This window comes from Mangifera indica, chromosome 20, assembly GCF_011075055.1.
Source record: "Mangifera indica cultivar Alphonso chromosome 20, CATAS_Mindica_2.1, whole genome shotgun sequence".
NCBI lineage: Eukaryota > Viridiplantae > Streptophyta > Magnoliopsida > Sapindales > Anacardiaceae > Mangifera > Mangifera indica.
The window spans coordinates 10,520,585-10,543,245 of NC_058156.1; the positions used below are offsets into that span (position 1 = coordinate 10,520,585).

The window sequence follows — 22,661 nt, forward strand, 5'->3', positions numbered from 1 at the left end:
TATCATTGAGTTTATTATGAGAATCAAAATCTCATAATTTAGGAATTATATAAAATCAAATCCTATAAATTAAGAATTTAATAAAATTGGAGAATCAAAATCATATCATAAGTTTAGGATTATGCAATTTTATTAATTTATACCATTTGATAATTATATATATTTATATACATATAACTAATCAAATAATCTTAACAATTTGGGATTAGAGTGTTGTATATATGAATTGGAATTCAATTACTACATAATATAATATAACAATAAAACTATATGTACCCACTTTGGGTACACAAATATGTACACATTTATATGTGTCATCATATGATTGGATGATTTTGAATTAAGAATAAAACAATAACCAATCATATGATGACACATATGAGTGTGTATACATTTGTGTATCCAAAATGGGTACACATAGTATTGCTCATAATATAAACTGGTTTTTATTTAATAATAAAAAAGAAAGAAACCAAGAAAATCTTTTAGGCCAATTATAGGCCGAGGTATTAGGGTCATGGGCTAGCCCAACCCATTATTATTGAATATATTAAAAAATAATAAAAATTTATATAGCAGTGCATAAGTTAACTATTTTCTACAGTTGCTCTTATATTTGTATTTACAAATTTCTTAATTTTAATTTTTTTATTATATTCTTAATCTCTTTTTTTTTCATCAACTCTTTTTTAAAAATTATCTAAATTCTCAAATAATAATTCTCTGTGCTTATAATTTCATTTTTATTTCAATTTTATCATTACAAAATATTTCAAATTAATCGAAGATCAAATAAATTCAATCTATTTGAATATTATTTATGTAGATAATTAGTATGATATATATATTTTATTATGTTTGTAATTATACAATATATAAATTAATTTATTTGTACTATATTATAATATTTTTCATCACATTACCACGGTATTCCACCGCTACAAACAAAGGATTATAAATAAAATATTCAGGATACTGTCTTCAGTTTTAATAATTGAAAAAAAATTTGTATTTAAATTTTTTTATTAATTTTTTTTAAACAAGACCACTTGACCCTATATATATAAAGTCGGACCTTAAAAATTTCATGGGTTGATCGTGCCCAAAAGCCTATCATTGTGTGGGTCTAAAGTTTGGCCCAACCCATGATCACCTCTAAATAAAATGGTAAAATATGTTATCAATTAACCTATGTCATATTAATCAAAATACATATGTTGCTCTTATGGGTAGTTATAACGTTAATAAAAGAAATTTCATATATAAGAGAGTATAATTCAAATCTCCTTTGATAATATTGTAAAATTAAATTTTTAATTTATGTAGTACAATGATTATAAATCCAATGTATATTTGAGTTAGAAGTGACTCTTATTTGAATTTAATTCAATTTGAATTTATCTTGTAGAGATTTATTTACTTAATCTCACCCATTATATAGTGCTTGAACTTTTGCTCCCTTCATTGGAGAACAATGACAAGGGATGATGCCTTTGCACACTCAAATTAACACTACAAACATAATCTGATGAGTTCCCTCAACAATCTAAATCAGAATACAGACAACAAACAATTGAGCTACAGCAATATTAACAAATTGGCAGAAAGTGTACTTAAAAATGATTCAGAATATGCTGCTATTATTATGGAATGATAACGGAGGCTAAATTCCAGAGTTCATGCCAATTCTCCAGAAACAAAAAAAGAAAAAATCACAGCCAAAACAACTCTCTACTTGCAATTCGAGAGGCCAGCACCCTCTTACACTCATGCACTGAACTTTGACTATCTTTTCCTTGCCCTTTTCCCCTCTAATCACACCCTTTTATACTATTCTGTCACCAATCAGGAGATTCCCTCTAATCACAGCCATTTGTCATGCAAGTCGGGGTGCAAGTGGGGCTGCTGGAGGTTTCTTGATCCTTCCTCAATAGGTCCTCCTGCCTCTTCACTCTTCTTCAATTCAGCTCTACCTCCTCACTCCTTTTTCTTATGTGCGTGGGAATAGACCCTTGTGATGAGTGTTTTGTCATAATCCCATTTAATTTTTTTTTCATAATACTAAAGTCTAATTGTCTTTATAGTTGAAACATCATGATGCGTGATTTATGTAAAGTCATATATTAGCATATTAAGATTATTTTAAATCAGGAAAAGCATATTAAGATCAGAAAAAATAAAGAATACAAATTACTCACTATTCCTTAAGAAATAGCAAAAGATGCGAAAGCAAAATAAAAGTGCACAAAAAGGAAAAAGATGAACAAAGACGCACCAAAAATCCACAACAGTAAACTCTATATGACTTTACATAAAAACTATTAAAGGAGCAATAATATAGCAACAACTAACCAAACACACATTTAAATACACATACAGGCACTAAAAATTTTAGAACACCACACGTGCAAGCATTAAAATGATGATTGATTTATCTCGAGTCTCCAACTGTTACATAGATCCCTTTCATCTTTCCTGCACTCACCTAAAAAGAACAATAAACTAAGTTTCCCTTCAATAAATCTAAGGCTCATTTCCAGAACACTCCATTTTATACTAACAATTGTAGGCTTCAAGATTTGTGAGAATTAAACTAATTTTTATTAGTTTATTTAATTGGTCCAAATAACCATGTCTTCGCTAGATTAAAATTCATATGTTAAATTTTATATTATAAAGGATACTATCAGTTTTTTTAGTGTGGTTGGTTTTTTCCTTTTTTGGTATAAACTTCATGGCTAGCATTGAGTAATGGTTCTGTAATTGTTCTGTGATGGATCTGTGTAATGAATTAGAAATTAAAAAAATCTTCTCCTTGATTTTTTTTTTTGGTCATTAATTTTGTTCTTCTGATTTTATTATTTTTCTTAGTCAATATTTTGTTTTATGCAAGATTTCCTTTGATACTATGTGCTCTAAGATATAAATTATCGAAGAATTTGTTTAGTCTAAATCTATAAGGTTAAATACCAACTAATTCCAAGATCAAATTCAACACAACAAACGTTGAACATTTTATTGTATGAAGTCATTATCTGATAAAAAGATTATTGTAAGCTGATTCAACTGTGCACTATATCTTATATATGAAAACAGAAAAAGGAAATGCACAAAATTAATAATAATAATTTTCATAGTTATTTATAAACCTACCTATGAAGTGGAAATAAGAGAAATAAGAAGGAAAACGCTAGGATCAATGGAATTACCTTGAATATGAGTTGGACTGGCTCTTGTAAACTTTTGCACTAGGAGTTATGAAACTCAAGAAAGAAAAAATGAATGCTTTCGAATTTTATTCTTTGAAAACCTTAATGATTTTACAAACTACACTACCTTTATACATGAAAAAGAGTGGGAAAAGTAGACAACTATTGCTAGTTGTAGTAGATAATCTAAGCCATTCAAGAGAAACCAATCTAACCATCACCTGAAATCCCCTGTTCCTACCGTTGGATCTGTTATTCCTTCATCAGATGACAAGTAACGCCCAGCTTCTAGCTTCACTTCTTCTTGATGTACAAAACGCGATTCTTCCTATTCATAGTTTGTGTTAATGATACGGTGCATATTAACAAAACGCACCGTATCACTAAAACATTTGCATCATCTGCTTACTTCATCACACAACCCTCATTCGTTTCTCCTTCCGTTTTAACCAGAAGCTTTGCATTTTGAATTTTACTCCTAACAATTCTCCATTGTCATCTCAATTTGATAAAGAGAAAAGAAAATTTGTGGCTGCTTGGATGGTGAGGAAGCGAAGGAAAAGTGAAAGAGAATTGAAAGGAAAAGGAAAAGGAAAATGACTCTATCCTCCAATCCATCCGTCACTTCGTTCACGACATAATGATGATGACATATTGTCAACAAATTAGTTGCATATTCCAAATTTGTCAAGCTAGCAATCACAAGACAAGAAATAATCCTTTACATCAAAAACATAAATAATTTGCAAGTACCCAAGCTGGTGGAGGCCAAAAAGAGTTGGAAAATTGTCAATCTTCTCAACAAATTTATAGGGGTGAAGATGAACTGAGTCAAGCTTGAATATCTCTTAGCTTGAGTTTTGCTTAAATTTGTCAAGCTAACTTTAAAGGTAGTTCAAATTAGGTTTGAATGAAAATGGTTTGGTTTGAATTTGACTCGAACTTATAACTCAAAATCATGGATCGGATATATAACTCAAATTCATTATTTGAATTCATAGCTTATTGACAAAGTAACGCCGTTTAACAATTATTTAACAAAATTCAAAACGAACCATGAGCTAAGTTCAAATCGAATCTAACCATCTATCTAACTGGCAAGCTAAATCGAATTGAACCCTCTATAACTCGAGTTTGAATCAATTTTAAAATGAGTTAAACCTTTTAACTCAAACTTGGTTCACATTTGAAGTAAAAAATTTTGCACCAAATCAAGCTGGCTTTTGAGCATGAGCCAACTCAATTCCAGTTTAGCCCTACCAAGGAGTGGCTGAAGTGATAAATAGGTGTGATGTCAAGGATAAGAGCTTGGATTCAAGTTCTCTGACCGGTGTATCAAAATTATACTTTTGATTAAATTAGTCCAATAATTGTGGAGTCCATTATTAGGTCTAGGGTTTTATCTGTTTGTTATGATTAGTTTGACCCTAAATAAATAGTCTGGTTTGGATGGAATAATGTCTTATTATTTAGTAGGCCAAAAGACTTATTCCTACCCAAGTTTTATTCCATTTGCAAAAATTCATCCACAGGATTCAAAAACTCAAATACTTACTCATTATTTTATCATTAATATTAAATTTTTTTATTAATTGTAAGAGTAAAATCATTATTTTATTAATAATATTAAAATAAATAAAATTATATCTTATTTTTCTCCTTAATTTAAAAAACTAACAATTTTCTCCTACTAGGGTTTTATTTCTTTCATTTGAGCTTTCTGATGAATAATCAATTCTGGCCATCAAATGATTTTCTATGCATCCCCCTCCCTGGTGGTTTCTCAATATGGAAACCACCCAAAATCCAATTAAAACTGCCAAACAATGTCACACAAATTTGTGTGTCATTTGGTTCTTTGCATGCAACTAATCAATGCATAAATTCATGTGACATTGCATAGATTTCTACGACATCATCCGACTGTTTTGATCATATTTTGAGTGGTTTTCACATCGAAAAACCACTGAAAAAGGAGATACACAAAAGACCAATTGATGACTAGAACCAATTAGTTGACAAGAAGCCCAAATGAAAATTTTAAATTCTAACAGAAGAAAAATTTTCAAACTTTTAGGTAAAGGGAATTATTAATTTTTAAACTAAGGGGAGAAATGAGATGTAATTTCATTTATTTTAAAATTAATGATAAAATGATAATTTTATCCAAACAATTAACAATAAAATTTAACTGAAGTTGGAAGATGGATGAGTATTTGAGTTTTTAAAATCTTATAGGTAAATTTTTTGAAATGGATTAAAATTTGGGTGAGAATAAGTGTTTTGGCCTACTTAATATTAAATTAAAATATAATTAAGATTATTCATATTTTAAATTTAAAGTTTATTATTCCTAAATATGTTAAGTTAGGGACCTTTAGCTTAAAATAAGATTATCATTTCTTTCCAAGATAATCCGTCATTTCCAAGGCTAGTAGAGGCGTGGGAAGCACGACTTGTGAGAGCGTGGGAGGAAAAGGCCGACATCAATTGAGTTGAGAAAGTTTGTATAAAGTAACTCTCCGTTGTTGTTTTGTTTAACGACGGACAAATCATTGCGTATGTTCAGTGCTGTTGTTTCTACCCTTTGCGTATGTTATCACCTCAAATTGGGTGGGACTTGGATTCATATTATTTAAAATATTAAATGACTCGAGCAGTCGAGCTGACTAAGGAATTGGCTTTTACTTTTAGCCATAGACTTATTCCCATCCAACGTGTATAATGCACCCGCAAATTCTCAATTACTAAATTTTAAAAATTTAAATACTTATCTAATATTTTTATATCAAAAATAGCGGGACAAAAAAAAATTTCTCCTCCAAAAATAAAAATAAGAATTAAAATATTTAACTCTATCTAACCCATTTGTATCTCCACTTATTTGGATGACAAAGGAAGAAAATTACAAAGTATAAAAACATTATTATAAAACTTATTAAAGACATATCAAAATTAAATTATTGATTAATTTAGTATAATAGTTGTGAGTTATTCAATAAATTTAATATTTTATCTATTTAATATGGTCAATTTAACCTATAAAAATAATTTAATTCAGATAAAATTTTCTAATTATATAAAAAAAAAAAAGCTTCAATCTTGATAAAGTCAATATAATACACAGTAAAACTAACATTTGTAAGGATAATATATATACATACACACAAGCATCCAACTATAATAATTTTTTTAACGGAAAGACAACATTTTTTCTATTGAAAAAATTAAACTTTTGAATTCAACTATTGAAGAGAACAAAATTTTAGAAACCAAACTTTGTTGAACAATACTCAACACAATTACCACAAAAAATACAAATTCCAAAATCAATACCATAATTGAATAATCATTTCTTTCAACTAGATTTAACTATTGAAGAGACCAAAATTTCAGTATGTACTATTAAAGGTATCGATTAGACATAATTAAAATTGTTTATTTTGTTTTTTTTAAAACAAAATAATTAGTTTGGTATATTTAATAAAAAATAGTAAAAGCTTAATCGATTAAATAGAAAAATTTGAAAATTTGGCTCAATCAATAAGAAAATCTAAGAGTTCAATACTTTTAATATATAACAAAGGGAAAAAGACTATTTCTCACCCAACTTTTAGCCTAATTTTAAACTTATACCCATGAAAGATGAAAAATCTAAACTCCCACCTCTAACCAAACTGTCGTCAAAATTTTAGTTAGGGATAGGGGTAAAATCATTATTTTACCTATAAACTTTAAAACTTTAAAATTTTACCATTTTTCCCTCCAAGTTTTAAAAATAATACCTTAACCCATTCTCAAAGTTTGAAAAGTTTAGATTTCACCCCTAGGGTTTGCTTCCTTTTTCGACCACCACTGATGGTCGACACATTTTACTGATCTCTCATCTCTGACTACAAAAGACAACCCTTTGTCTCCTAGATCTAGATGATAAAGCGTCGTTCAGATCTGAAAGAACAGACAAAGGACGACTTTGTATCGTCCTTTGTTGTCACGTCAGACAAAACATCATCCTTCGTCATCTGGGTGGAGCGACGAAGAGAGATCTTTGCATGGTGGTGTGGACAAAGAGATCTTTGTCTCTTCATCGCATTGTGCAACAAAGAGATCTTTGTCTCTTTGTCACACCATGCGATGAGAAGATAAAGATCTCTTCATCACACTATCACCGTCACATCAGGAGAAGGAGGAGGTCGGAGACAATATCAGAAGATGAAGTTAAAAAATAAGAGTGAAACTACTATTTTTGAAAGATATAGGGGGCAACCGAGTTTTAAAAAATCTGGAAACCCTAGGTTTGGGGGTAAAAATATTACTTTTTAAAGTTTAAAAACTTTAAGTAAAATGAAATGTTAGTTTCTAAAACCTGGGGGGGGGGGGTAGGGAGTAATAAAATTTATAGCGTTTTAATATAAATAGTAAAATGACTATTTTACCCTTCCATTTAACAGAAAAAATTAATAGAAGTTTGACTATAGGTGGGAATTGGGGTTTTTCATCTTCCGTGAGTATAAATTTGAGAATGGCCTAAAAGTTGGGTGAGAAATAGTCTTTTTTCCATAAAACAAAGTTTAATCATTCTAATTAAAAAAAAAGTGATAAGTGGATACCTTCAAGTGTTTGCATCTTTATCTATATATTAAAAGATATCTATGTGATTTATGTTTTATTTTTATTATATATTTTTATTTTAGTATGTATAATCTTTTAATATCACATATGTGACATCTTACTTAATAATTTAAATGATTTATCTCTGGCATGCGAAAACTCCTCTTTGGTTAAAATCATCAATAAAAGGCTAAGAGATAATTAGTGATTAGTTAATAGATATGTCATCCGTTTGTAAGTCAAGACAATATGCACATAGAATTTAATCTTATCTAGGAGTAATTAAAAGGAAACATGTGTCAACATATCACGACTCCCACAATTTATCCATTATTAAATAACAATTTTTTATTATTGTGAATTCATTTTCTACAACTTTAGTAATTACAATCAGAGTGTAATTACTCTTTTACCAAACTGATATCACACAATAATGATAACCCTCATCAAGTTGCATGACACTACATCGTACTTATTCCAAGTTGTGGAAAGGTCAAGGATCACTTTAAGCACTCTACAATATCACATAGATTCTAAGCACTGTATTATTGTTATTTCTCAAAAGTAATAACATAATTGTGGGTATAAACTCTTGATTTATTTATCGAATTTTATTAAAAAATTTGTTATCTCTTTTATATTCTTGTAATAAATTTCACATCATTGAAACAAAATACATCGAGATGGAATTTGACAAGAATGTTACCAGGGGAAAATTAAAATATTTTGTTCTTGTGGTATATTCATGAAACAAAATATTTTTTTTTTTTTAATTTTCTCAATATATAATAGATTGTAATTCTTGTAATTTCTATTAATCATAATTTAAATATTATTAAAATTGAAATATTATCTTAAAAATACAAAAAATAAAATATTACTATAAAGATAAATTACCTAAAAGATTAATAGGTATAAAGTATTACTATATTAGAAAAACTGATAAGTATAAATAATTATTGCATTTGATTAGACATAATAAAATATTATTAATAAGTTATTTTACTTAAATATACTTTAGGTATAATTATTTTAAATAATATTCAAATTACTTGTTATATTCATTAAAAATGAGGTTATTTTTATCCTAAAAATTAAGAAGTAATGACAAAAATATAATAAAATTAAAATTATTTTGATAATCTGTTAATACCTCAGATAAAGTTGACATTTAAATTACCTCTTATATTATATATCATAAATAATAGAAAATTATCAAAATTTTTTATTACTTATCAGTCAAATAAAATAACATAAATAATACATAATTTCTAAATTTTACCAGAATTAAATACTATGGATAAACTTCCTTATACTTATCTAAATAGGAAGAGTAATCTTCTTCATTTTTTATATGTATATGTGCATATGCGAAAACATATTAACATATATCATATGGTAAAACTCATCATGAGGGACTAGCAACAAATACAATGACTAGTACTCAACATTATGGGTGGACGTTCTTCACCTAGAGAAAGCAACATGTTAGTCTACATTAATTTCTTATCTTATATCATTGTGGGAAAACAATAACTTTCTATTATATTGGAACAATATCATTATCCTATTTTTCACATAATGTAATATGAAGCTATTATTTAATATAAATTTAAATTGTAAATGATAAGATCACTTAGATGAAAGAAGGGGAGGAAGAGGAAAAAAGAAGATAGTATGATCAAACATACTAAATAACCTAAGATATGTAAGGAGGCTCTTAAGATATCCAATTATCCTTCGTAGGTGTTTCCCTCAAAATTGATTCATTCTTAGCACAATATCTCTTGTAAACACCATTTACACTATCAAAATGTATTTTAAAAATTGTCAATAATATAATCGTGAACACGTGTTAACGTTATTGTAAGATTATCTTACGTTAGGTGATTAGTCTAATTGTGATATACTATGAGGTTCCGTTGCATGTTACCCAAGAATTCATACATAAATATTTTCTGTATCTTATTGCATCATTCGTGCATTTGGAATATCCCTATTTCAAATATGCGAAGCTTCTTTAGTTGAAGCACACAGCAAGATTGTGACAATTAAATAACAATAATCTCCTCTAACTTTAATGGAATCAGATGAAGAATATAAAGAATCAATGAAAATGACAAGAAATATAAAGAAATATATGCAATGACTTTTACATAATCTAGATACATCAAAAAATGGGAAAATTTTATTCATTTATATTTATAATTTAAATTCCCAAACTAAGTGGGTCATGTGATATCACTACAAATAATCCTTTTGAGTATAACCATGTGCCCTTCTTTTATTCCACGGTAGCTTTGCTTTCTCTTCTCTCCTCTTCTCTTCTTTTAAGTCACCTCATCAAATCTCCCTTAAAGATAAACCCTAATTCAAAAGACAACAATAAAGCTATATATATTAAAGCAAACTAAAGCTACCCTTGTCTCTATCTTCTTCTTCTTTGCTTCGTCTCTCCTCTTTCACTTTCTTCAATCCATATCCCAACTTCCATGTCACTCACATGCAGCCACTTGGATTTGTAGGCCCTTTCTGTATCCATCTTTTACAAAGAAAAATAAAGTCGAAGGCCGCCTGTTGAACAGATTCTTATCGATGACGAAATGGGTTCATCTGACTTTTATGTATAATATTTACAAAATGTGTTTAGGGTTTAGAATATTCAGAATATCTAGAAGAGTATAACAAAATATACGTGTTCATTTTGAATATATAAATAGATACAAATTTAATGTATGTCATCCTATAATTGGTGGTTTAGAATTAAGGAAAAACTTACACCCAAACACATGATGACAAACATTAAGTGTGTACTAATTTATATACTCAAAATAGATACGTATAATATTACTCATAAGAATAATACTATATGCACAAACAAATTATATAATTTATTTGTACAAACTGAGATTATAGTATTTGATTGTATGATTTTGAAGTGAGAGAAAAAAGGTAAATAATCACATCACTTGGTCACAAGCTGCTTTCTCAGTTTGTACGAATAAGTTTGTATAATTTGTTTGTATGTATAGTTTTATTCTATCCAGAAATTCATATTCATGATCTAGTCAGGAAGCAATATTTGTGACGTGTAAAGTGGGTCTTCAATGTGCAGGGAAGAAAAGTGGAGAGGAATCTCTTTGTAATTTGCCTTCCATGACACTCACTTTGCTCATCTTCTCTTCACACCAATGCAACTGTTCTTCACTTATATCATTCATTCTCAAAACCCTAGACACCACTTTCAAGTCTATTAAAGCCATCAGAATCTCCACCTCCTCATCCGCCGTCAGCTTTCTCCTCCTTATGCATTTCATCGACCGTCGGAGATCTTTCACCTTTGTCTTCTTCTGCTCGTCATCAAAAGAAAGTAATTAATTAAATAAAAATAAATAATATTTCTTAACCCAAGGCTTGATCTAAAAACACTTTTCCACTCCTAATTCACATAAATAATATTTTTTACTTAAAATCAAACTCGGTTAAAAATAAAAAAAACTAATAATGTAAAAGCAAAATAATCACTTTATCATCTATTAATTTTGAAATAAAAAATTAATAACTTTCTATCAAACTCAAACATTTTAAATATGACAATTTAACTTTTAAAAATTCACAATTCTTTTTTCGAAACTTTTTCAAACCCCATATAATTTGAAACTATGATATAACTCTAATAGTTGTAATATGACATTTACACCTATAATTTATTGGATTCTCTTCAATTCTTTGGGATGAAACTATCATTTTTTGAAACTAATAAGGGGCAGACTAATATTTCAAAATTTTTTAAAAGACCCCAAACTTTTTTGGATTTTCAATAACCCCCTAAAAATTTTTAAAAACCCTTAATATTTTTAAAAACTACAATTAATCCTTCGATATACAAATATACAACAAAAACACTCTATTTATTTTATAAAAAAAGGGATGAGAGTGAATGAAAGAGAAATATAAAACTTTTTATATAATTTAGACATTTAAAGGGTTTTTTTAATGTTGTTAATTTAAGGCTATATAATAATTATTAAAAAAGAAATAGTATGGATAAAATTATAAATTTACATCTTAATACTGTTGTTATTTTGGGTAGAAAGTGTTACTTATTTTGATTTTAAGGGAGAAAGTGTTATTTATACTAACTTAGGATAAAAATAGTTATAAGGTCAAACTTTGGGTGGGATATGTGATTCAGTCATTAAAGAATATTTTAAAGGTTTTTAGAGGCTTACTTTCTTATTGACTTTCTTCATGAGTTGAAGCAGAGTCGGATCCACCGAGGCTCTTCGCTTTCTGGTTCTGCCAAAGAATGACCTGAGAATTTGACAGGCTTTCTCTTTATCCGCCTTGAGAAAATTCATGAACGTCCTGATTCCTTCTTCCATTATTATAATAAATGCAGGCGACGTAATTCTGGAGGCAAATCCTTCATCCTTCAATTGATCATCCTCAGAATCTTTAGAGCATAAAATTGAAAAAACCATTACTTTGCATATCCCAATAAACAATTAAATAAATAGTAAATTACACTTTCCCACCCAATGTTTGGCCTAAGAATTTTTTTCACTCTTAATTGGCATGTTGTACAGAAAATCAACCTTTGTATAAAAAGAATTTACCACAAAAGGGTAAAATAATAATTTTATTATCCATTAATTTGAAAAAACAACTATCTATAAGATTCATAGGTTTTCAACATAATAATTGAACCTTTACAAATGTTTAAAAATAATAAATTAATCTTTGAAATTTTTTCAAAACTTATATATTTTAAAACTATTATTGTCTCAATAGTTGTAATATGATATTTAAATCTATAACTAGCTGCTTGAATTCTTTGGGGGAGAAATTATTATTTTTTAAATTATTAGGGGTAGATAATATTTCAAAAAATTTCAAAAATAACCCAATATTGTTTAAAAATTATGTTTACTCTCTGATATACAATTATATGACAACGACACTATTCTCTAAAGGAAAAGAGAAGATGAGTGCTGGTTAAAGGAATAAAAAATAATGAATTTCTTACATAATTTGAATATTTAAAAGAATCTTTTTTATTATTATTATTTTTATTAATTCAAGGTTATATGATAATTTTAAAAAATGAAATAATAGGGATAAAATTATAATTTCACTTTCTAATTTTGTTGTTTCATTAATATAGTTTAATCTTGGGTGGAAAATGTTATTTCTGTTTAATTTTGGATGGAAAAGTGTTATTTCTGCCAACTTAGGGTGGAAAAGTGTTCTAAGGTCAAACCTTGGGTGGGAATATGTGATTCACTCTTAAATAAATTATAATAAAAGAACAACAAATTAAATTACCTCGATATTCCGGAACCAGAAGCAACTTTGGAGCCAAAAGCCTCATCCTTGCATATACCTCAGGTCGTCTTCCTTGTTCATAGGGCTCGTTTTCTATGTATCGCTGCAAAAGAACCTGAAATTGCTGAAACTGCTGCGCAATGTGGGCGGGGCAGCCGGGGTCAAAGTCTCGTTTTGAAGCTCTTTTACGTTGAAAGTTCTTGTAGTTCCAGTTTAGAGCCTCCCATGTCAGGCAAATCTGAGCTACATATGCCGCTTCCAGTTCATGGTATGGGTTGTGGCGGATGCTCGAAGGTTGCTTATTTACTGTTGAAAACTTGTGAATGATTCTCTCCGAAATTGACCTTGGACGGGCTTGAATGGATCTTAGTGATTCTGAAAATAAAGGGGGAAACGATTTAGTTTTGATTTATGTGGCATGGAAATGGAGACACGGAAACATGGAAATATGGAAATGGAAACGTATTTTCTAAAGAATATTGGAATACGGAAATGTAGACAAATATGTAAATATAAAAATCAACAACCAAATAAACCATGTATATCAAATTTGATAAAATCTTTTGTTTTTGTATTTGCTAACCATCAGAGAAGTTAGAGATAGAAAAGAGATGAGTTTTAATATGTTGGAGTGGAAAGAAACTTCTGATGCTAGAGCGGAGAGGAGACAAATCAAAGTTGGGGTTCAAAATTACGAAATAGAGTGAAAATAGAGTGAAAAATGAAATTGATTTTATTTGTTTAAAAATAAGGAAAAGAAAAGCGTTTCTTCTCTTGAAACGTGGCGGAAATTTTAACCTGTTTCATGGAGTTTTTGTGCGCTAACTTTGTCGAGGGACATCATTTCTTCATCATATTTCTGAAAAACCGTGTAGGATTCCCACTTGGGGCAGCTTCTTCTGGAGGAAGAAGAGAAAGGATCTTCAGTTCCTGAATCTCTGCAATTGATGGAGCTCCTCCATTCAGATGAGCTTTTAGAAGTAGACCCATTAGTACACGAGTCACCATAGATCTCTTCATCAATAATATCCTTTTCTTCAACTTGAATCTTCCTGCTAGAATCCACCTGGGTTCTCGTCAAAATTACATAATTTCCATCTCCTGTAAAAAATTTCTCCTCCTTCTTGATCTCAGTTTCTTGATGTAAAACAGTTTCTGCAACTGTATATACATAATCAGGATCATATAAATTAATAAAACAACACCAATAAAACTATATATACAAACAAACATAAATTTATGCACAAACATTGATTTATCATTGTATAATTGAGTGATTTAGTATTGTAGATAAAACAACACTCAATCACATGAAGGCATAGTGCTACTCTTCCAATAAGTGTTTATACCGTAACAGTTTTGGTCATTTTCTACAAAACCACTGCTGGGAATTGGGGTGGTGGCGCCGTCGTGATTTGGAACGGAATTGTAGGCTGAATCGGATTCCGTTGGTGGGATCTCTTCTTCTTCTTCTTCTTCTTCAAGCTCATCATCATCATGATCGCCTTCATGTTCAGATTCTGAGCATGGTGATGAGTCTAGAGCTGAATATTGAGAGCTATCAAAACTTTGATATTCTTGATGATCTTCAACGACTTTGTCATCTTCCTGGTTAATAAATTCCTGAACATGAATTTGTTGGCTCCGGTGGACGGCGTTGTTATGCAGAAATACAAGTGATTCGCCGCCGTGGATTATGTCTGCCACCAAGTGATCTTTTTCCGTACAAACTTCTTCTTCCTCCTCCTCGCCATCTTCATCCGAATACAAACTGTAATCGTACTCACTCTGAGTTCTACACAAAAAAGCAAAAAGAAAAAAAAATCAGAAACACAATCATTTCATAAAAGTAATTATAATTAACACAATGATATATGAGAAGACGTTTAGACCTTTGGATTAAAGGGTAACTGCCGATGAAGTGGAAGAACTTGAAGAGGGAGATGGACGAGTAGTAGATGAAAAGGAGAAGAAGAAAGGAGAGGCTGGAGACATTGTAGAAGAAACTAGCGAGAGTTTCTTCTGAACATTGCATTTTTTTGTTTCGAGCGGTGGGTAGCTGCAAAGTGAGGTGTAAATTATTTCTAATGCAAAGCAAAGTGTGAAGTCCTAGAAAGAAATTAAAAGTGCGTGCTTTGGTTGCTTTCTTTACAAATCATTCTATTTAGTTTACTAAAAATTGATTATCCATTTCTCTTCTTGGAAATGGGGTTGTTTTGCTTTGGTTGCTTTGGGTGTTTATTGTTTCTGCACATAGTGCTACTCTAACTTAACGAGGTTGTCTTGCTTCAGATTTAGGTAAAATTATATGTACTAATCAACATGAATAATTATTTGTGTACTAACAATAATGTGTCATTATTTAATTGAATGTTAATTTATGTTTAATTCAAAATTATTTAATTACATAATGACACATTATATAAATTAATATATATTGTAAGTACACAAAACTGGATGGACATAACATCGCTCTTATCCAAATTATAAAAACATTTACAATTATAGTTGTATAAAATATAACTCTCTCTCCCCTTATCTCTCTCACTTTCTCTTAGGATTACAATTGAGCTGACCAAGTACTGTTGGGATCAAGCTTAGTTTGATTGTGTTTATGCAAAACTCGAGCTTGACAAGCTCAGAAGTTGTGGAATCAAGCTTAAGATAGAAATTACTAACACACACAAATCGAGCTCGAGGCAAGCCATGAGTAATTTATAAGTGGCTCAACTCATTTGCAGCCCTACTTTCTCTTATGAAATTTTGATCCATAATACTATGTACACGTATAAAAAGTATCAATAATAATATATTATTATTTAATTATTTAATTTTGAATTAATAATAAATTATTTAATCATATAATAATACATTATCATTAATATTCAAATTGGTACTTATTATAAATCAATATAGAACATTCTAAAAATCTAACACCACAATATAACATACATAAAAATATTTCTTATAGAAATATTTTGAAAGCATTTTGGAGTTTAGGAAGCACTTAAAAAAGTTTTTTTTTTTCTCAAACTTAAACCTTAAATAAGGGGAAAAAAAAACATTTCAACCAAACATTACAAATTAAAAATAAAAAGATCTCACTTTAGTTATTTCTTGTCAAGATCGAATTGTGGAGGTCAAAAAATAAGAGTTAGATTTTCTTTTGACATGTGCTATTTTTGCACATAAAACAAATTAAAGCTAGCTATGGGAATAATTTGGAATGCCCTTTGCATTAAAAGTATGGAAATCGTGTAACATACTGAGAAAATATAAACCCTAGTTTATATAAAAAGACCACCCTCCAAATTAATAAACAAAATTCAAAAGAAGAGACCAAAACCTCGCCACACGCATCCATGTTCTATCTCTTACTAGCTTTTTTCAAAATATTAATCACAACTTTTAAGAAAGATTATTCAAACCTTGTAATGTAATTAATCACACAATTTGGGTTATATATTAATTACGTATAACTATGAGGTGATTGGTTCATGATATATAGAGAGTACTGTAGTTTATCTTTTATTACTATTATTATTTATTTGGTTTATTAGTAATAAAATATTTCGATAATTTTTTATTATCACTATTAATGTGATAGGTAATATAAAAAATAATTTAATTATCACTTATGTGTCTGTAAAAGATGATTTTGATGATAAAAAAGTGTGACTTCAAAGTAGAGACCTTAAGCTAAAGTCTCTCTTTTAACTAATCTAGTATCGTGATCGTAGGGTTAGATATTGGTTAGTTTGACTCTAAAGGGGTGGTCCATCTTGGTTAGAGTTCCTCATTACCTTCAGGGTGGTCCACCTTGGGTAAGTTTCCTTATTATGAAAAAATATATTATTATCAAAATAATATTTATTTTATTATTATTATATCATTATTTCTTAATTTTTAAAACAAAATATTTTCAATTTCAATTAATATAACAAGTAATATAAAGAATATTTTAAAATAATTATATCTAATTATATTTAAGTAAAATAACATTTTATAATTATTTTATTAAATAATCAACTAAATATAATATTTTTTTATATCTATATATCAATTTTTATAATAATTTATATCTAATAATTTTTTGAGTATTATATTTTTATGGTAACCATTCATTTTTTTTTAATAATAAAAAATTAATTGAACCGTATGTACATTTAGAGTTTTCTATTAATATTAATAATATAAATTCAGTTACTTATATTAATTCAGATTTGACACTGATTAATCTAATTTTTGATGGTATAAATTTAACGTCCAAAATTATGAATTTATTTCGATATTGATTAATATAATTTATGTAAAATATTATATATGGAGAGACTTGGCAGCCGATGGTACTTTGCCTCTCGGTGGAACAATTAAAGAGGCTTTCTAAAAGCTGATTGATTTGTGAAACTTCTCTTAGAAATTTTATTTTATTTTGCAGTTTTTTGTCCTTAACTTGCCCATTAAGTATATAATTCATTTTATTTGATGCTGTCTGCTTCATTATAATTTTATATTATGGAAGTGTGCAGGCAACCCATTTGCAGTAATATAAAGTGAGAGCTGGTGCTTAATTAATTATTAATTACCTAAAAATTATGATAGGGTTCGGTTTAAGTCAAATTTGAACAAGAGCAAACTCAATCTGAATCTATAATGACTAATTCGAATTGATAATGAGTCGGTTAGAAATAATATTTGTTAAAAAAAGAAAAAAATCGTTAAAAAACATAAATTAACCACTAAATTGAATCAATAAATATTGGCTGAATAGTTTTACTTCATCTTCACTTATTTCTTATTTAGGATTTATTTCCCATTTACATATTTATAATAGTATTATAAAATCAAATATGTCATGTATTCAGTTATAAATATTTAATTAGATTTTTAAATTATATGTTATCATGTAATTAAATGCTTAAAATTGACTACATATAGTTTTATTATAATTATAAGGCCAAAAGACTTATTTCTACCTAAGGTTTGATTTATTCTCGAACTCTCCTCTCAAAGTTTCAAAACCTAAATATTTACTCTTCTATTAAAATTTTTTAAAATGAAAATCAATCATTTTCTTCTAAGACAAAAACAATCAAGGAGGGAGACGACAAAGACTAAGAGATAGAGAGAATATGGTTGAAGATGACAAAGTTTATCGAAAATTGGTGACCAAAAAAATCAAATCCTAATAAAGAAAATATAACTTTTCAAAACTATTAGTGAAAGAAATTGTTAGTTTTTAAAGTAAGAGAGGAAATGAGATAAATTTTAGTTTAATTTTTTTTCAAATGATAATTTTATATTTAACTCTAAAAAAAAAATTTAATAAAATTGTGAGTATATGGACTCATGAGAAGACCAAATCTTGGGGGGAGAACGAATCTTTTTGGTCTAAATATAATATTGTCTTTTATTTTTTTAACTATAAGTGAATAATTGAAAAGTAGAAAATAATAGTCAATTTTCTTATTGGCATACCTTGGGCTTAATCATATTTGAATGTGGCCCATTGTAGACGTAGCCCATCTTCCTTTCGGCTATATATATCAATATTGTCAACAATTCTGCGTCACCCTACTTTGACTTTCATTAAATATTGATAAATATACATCACTTTAAAACAAAGAAGTAAAATTAAAAAACAAAAATAATTAAGGATGTTTGAATAAGTTTTGAGATATGATTTTTACCACTATTTTATTCCAAATTCATGGTTTGTCCCATTAAGGGCACATATTTTTTAGAAACCTAATAAGGGCAGGTTTCATTATAAATATAATCAAATAAGATAATAATAAGTGGGACAAAGTACAAATTAGGTATTCACATAATATATAGCACATGTTAATTTGATGTATAATAGGCACACTATATATTAATGTGTTTGACATTTCATATATCAGTCAATTGAAAATATATAATTCCAAGTTAGCATAAGTTAAATTATAGTAGAACCGATTAGAGTTTCGATAAGATTCTGGTTTGTAATGAATAGAATATAATAAAAGTAAATAAAATATGAGATTTTAATATGGTTCGATTTGATGATTGGAATATCAACATTCATAATATAATTATTAACTCAATGATCAAACATATATATATATAATCTAAGGAGGTGGTGAAGAAAACTTTCAAAAAAAGGGGAAAGATTTTGTTTTTAAGGGACTCAAAGAATACCATAGACTCAAGAATATCGATAAACTCTTGGGTAAAAGAAAATGAATTGTAAGACCATTTTCATTGACAAAATGTAAGTAAAAAGTAATTTTAGATGTTTGAGCTAATTTATAATATGTGTCATCAATTTAACGATGTATACAAATTTGTTCAACAAGACATCCTAATGATGTGGAACACTATTATAAATACACGGTGCAAAGTGTGCATTGGATTAAGTGTTATAAGTAGGCATGTTGTTGTCACAACTTGTAAAAAGAAACCCCTAACACATGAACAATAATTAGACATATTCTTTACTAGATCAACTTGGCATGCGAGTGAAAACCTCGTCCAAGAACTTACTTCCTTTCATTACCCTATACAATGAACACGGAATTATTTAGTTAATTCTGATCATCATTATCATATAATTATGTAAGGTTCAATCATAGATATTTCTCGTTAAGAACATATGATGCAAACAATTATATTGATCTTAAATGCCTTTTTCTTTAGGTTTAATTGGGTAGAATTGTTTCTTCTTGGCTTCTTCTTTAAATTTAATAACTTTATATTAAATTAGAGTAATATTATGTATACCCATTTTTGATACGTGACTTATATATATAATAATGTGTTATGATGTAATTAAGTAATTTTAAAACATGTGTCATCATATGATAAAGAAACATCAAATCACATGATAATATTTTATCTGTATATATAAATTATGTACTAAAAATAGATACACATAGTTTTATTGATTAAATTATTGCAAATCCACACTAATTAGACAACAGCTTGTCTGCAAGTAGTAATTAATTAACCCGATGGCTAATATGTTATTTATATATAATAGGGTTAAATAGTAATTTCCTTTTGAATTAAATATTATACCGTCCAAATGATAACATATTTACTCAACTACACATTTTGTCGTGCGTGCCAACAGCGTTAATGGAAGCCCCTAGAAAAGGACAAAAAGTAAAAGGAAAATGATTAGTCCCATTTACTGGGCTAGCAAATGTTTACTAATACTTAATATTCATTTTCATTTCATATTATAAGTTTCTAGGGTTGATTTGATTTGAATTAAGTTTTGCAGGTTGAGTTCGAGATCAATGAATTGATGTTCGAAATTGGTTAAAAAGTATTTTAACTTTTAGACTTAACTCAAATCAAACTCAAACTTAAATATTCAAATAAATTCAAACTTAACTTATTTATAAAATCAAATCCGATACTTCAATTTAACCTTAATTCATTTAATTTAAGCCGTAATATGAGCTTGAGATCCAACCCTAAAAATATCATTTTCTATGTGACAAATTAATGTTCAACACCCTCACACTTAATTGCTTTCAATGACATCACATTAGGATTCTTCTCGCAATATATTTTTTTAAAAATTTTTACTTGAGCTAAGCCGTTCTTTCGAGATTGAATTGACTAATCTAAACATATGAAATACTAAATTTAATAATCAACCCTATAATTATTATAGTAGATAAATTAGTAATTTAATTTTGAAATATTGATGGTGGAACTTAAATCCTTATACTTGAAAAAGTTTATTTTTTACCACTCAAATTACTTTTTAGGGTTTCTTTCAACATTTTCTTTTTTGTTTAAATAATTTAAACCAAGGTTTCACAAGAAATGACTGAAACTCGAACTCAGACATTTTTTCTGAAAATTTTAATATTTTACTAATTTCCCACCAATATTATTATCTACATTTACTTTAAATTCCTATTAAAATCAATCTTCTTAATTAAATTGGTTCTGTGCATGAAATCTAGAGATGGGATTCTAGAATCTCCAAGTTTAGAAAGCATGTGGGGATATCTGTAGAATAAATAAATATTAATGAAATAGTTGTTAAGGAGACTTATGAGTTTCTAGAAGCCCCCAAAGCACTGTAGTCAAGAAGAAAATGAGATGTTGGAGAGATTTTAGCCCTTGTTAGGATTGAAAGTAATATAAGGTTTGAACTTTTGAGTACAAAGTGGTTTAGGAAAAAGTTCCAAAGATTCAGTCGTGTGGGTTGGTGAACATTGTAACCACTCCCCTCAATCTTTCTCCGTCCATCAATATTATTTTACAATTAATTTTTTATTTATTTATCCAATTTTAAGTGTTTAATTAAAATTTTAAATATATATTATTATATAATTGAATATTACTTTATCTTAATTTAAATTTACTCAATTATATAATTATATATTCATATGAATACTTGATTAAGTAATAAAATCTTAATATATATAGTTTAAACTATGTTTTACCATCATGAATTGAACAATTATATCAATATATTTCTTATATATGACATCATCAGTAACCACAAAATTAAGATCCCTAAGTGTCAATCACATGGTAATCGAATCATGTATTATATTATATATCAAAAATCTAATTTTTTATATCATATATCGAGTATTATATGATATAATTTTTAAAAAATAAAATAATTAAAAAACCTAATTAACACGCTATTATTTTAGAAAATATCACAAACACCTTTTAAAATATAAAATTTCTCATATATATTTTTGTTATTTGTCATTTTTTCTAAAAAATATATCAATCCATACCAGTAATATATATCTTATAGTATTAATTTGATACAACTCATAATACGTATCGTTTTACACTTGAATCTTATCATATCGTATAATATGTATCGTGTCTCATAGAATATTAATAACTATGATCATTCATATAATATTCTATTTATTCATGCTATTTTTAACTTATGTCTATCTTTGTATATTTATAATATTATGTATATTTATTTTTAAATATTTGAATAATATATTATCATATAATTATATATTATTTTATTATTTATTTAAAAACATCAAAATATATATTATATTATTTTAATATTTAATTAAATATTTAAAACTGAAATTATTTTTACTCATGCCTGTAGAATAAGTCTTATCAACTATTTTAACATAAGTTTTGATAACAAATCTAGCTAAAAACTGTCAAATCAAATACTAAAAAGGATTAATTCTATTTTAACCATCATTGCAGCGAATATGATGAATGTTCAAGTTGACAACATAAACTATACCCACTAGAAACAATCATATTTAAAACAAAACTTAGTTTTAATTTCGGAATTGCACCGAAGAGACAGAGATGGATGACGATTGAACAGCCAAGTGCCAATAATTTATTGAAGAAAGATGTTGATAATTAAGAAGATTTTGCCATTGGACTATTTAGGGTTGGGTGGGTAGAAATGGGTGAAGGTGGTTGCACAGGATCATAGAAGAGAGAATACGTGTCAATTTAATTTGGTGTAAACAAGACTCTACCCCTCGTGCACAGAAATTT

General features: G+C 28.0%; 1 protein-coding gene across 2 annotated transcripts; it reads right to left on the bottom strand.

The window, feature by feature from the left end:
• Positions 1-9,986: 9,986 nt before the first annotated feature.
• On the bottom strand, positions 9,987-15,301 carry LOC123204107. 2 transcript variants are annotated; one of them, XM_044620666.1, is made up of 6 exons: positions 15,041-15,301; positions 14,498-14,943; positions 13,947-14,303; positions 13,149-13,523; positions 12,053-12,276; positions 9,987-11,170 (listed from the first exon to the last, which is right to left on the bottom strand). In XM_044620666.1, exons 1-6 carry the CDS (start codon positions 15,181-15,183, stop codon positions 10,925-10,927), a joined length of 1,791 nt encoding a protein of 596 aa, XP_044476601.1. In that variant the 5' UTR covers positions 15,184-15,301; the 3' UTR covers positions 9,987-10,924. The 2 variants fall into 2 exon arrangements, with proteins under 2 accessions (XP_044476601.1, XP_044476600.1); XM_044620665.1 differs by having other exon boundaries at positions 13,947-14,309; positions 15,041-15,299.
• Between the last annotated feature and the right edge of the window lie 7,360 nt (positions 15,302-22,661).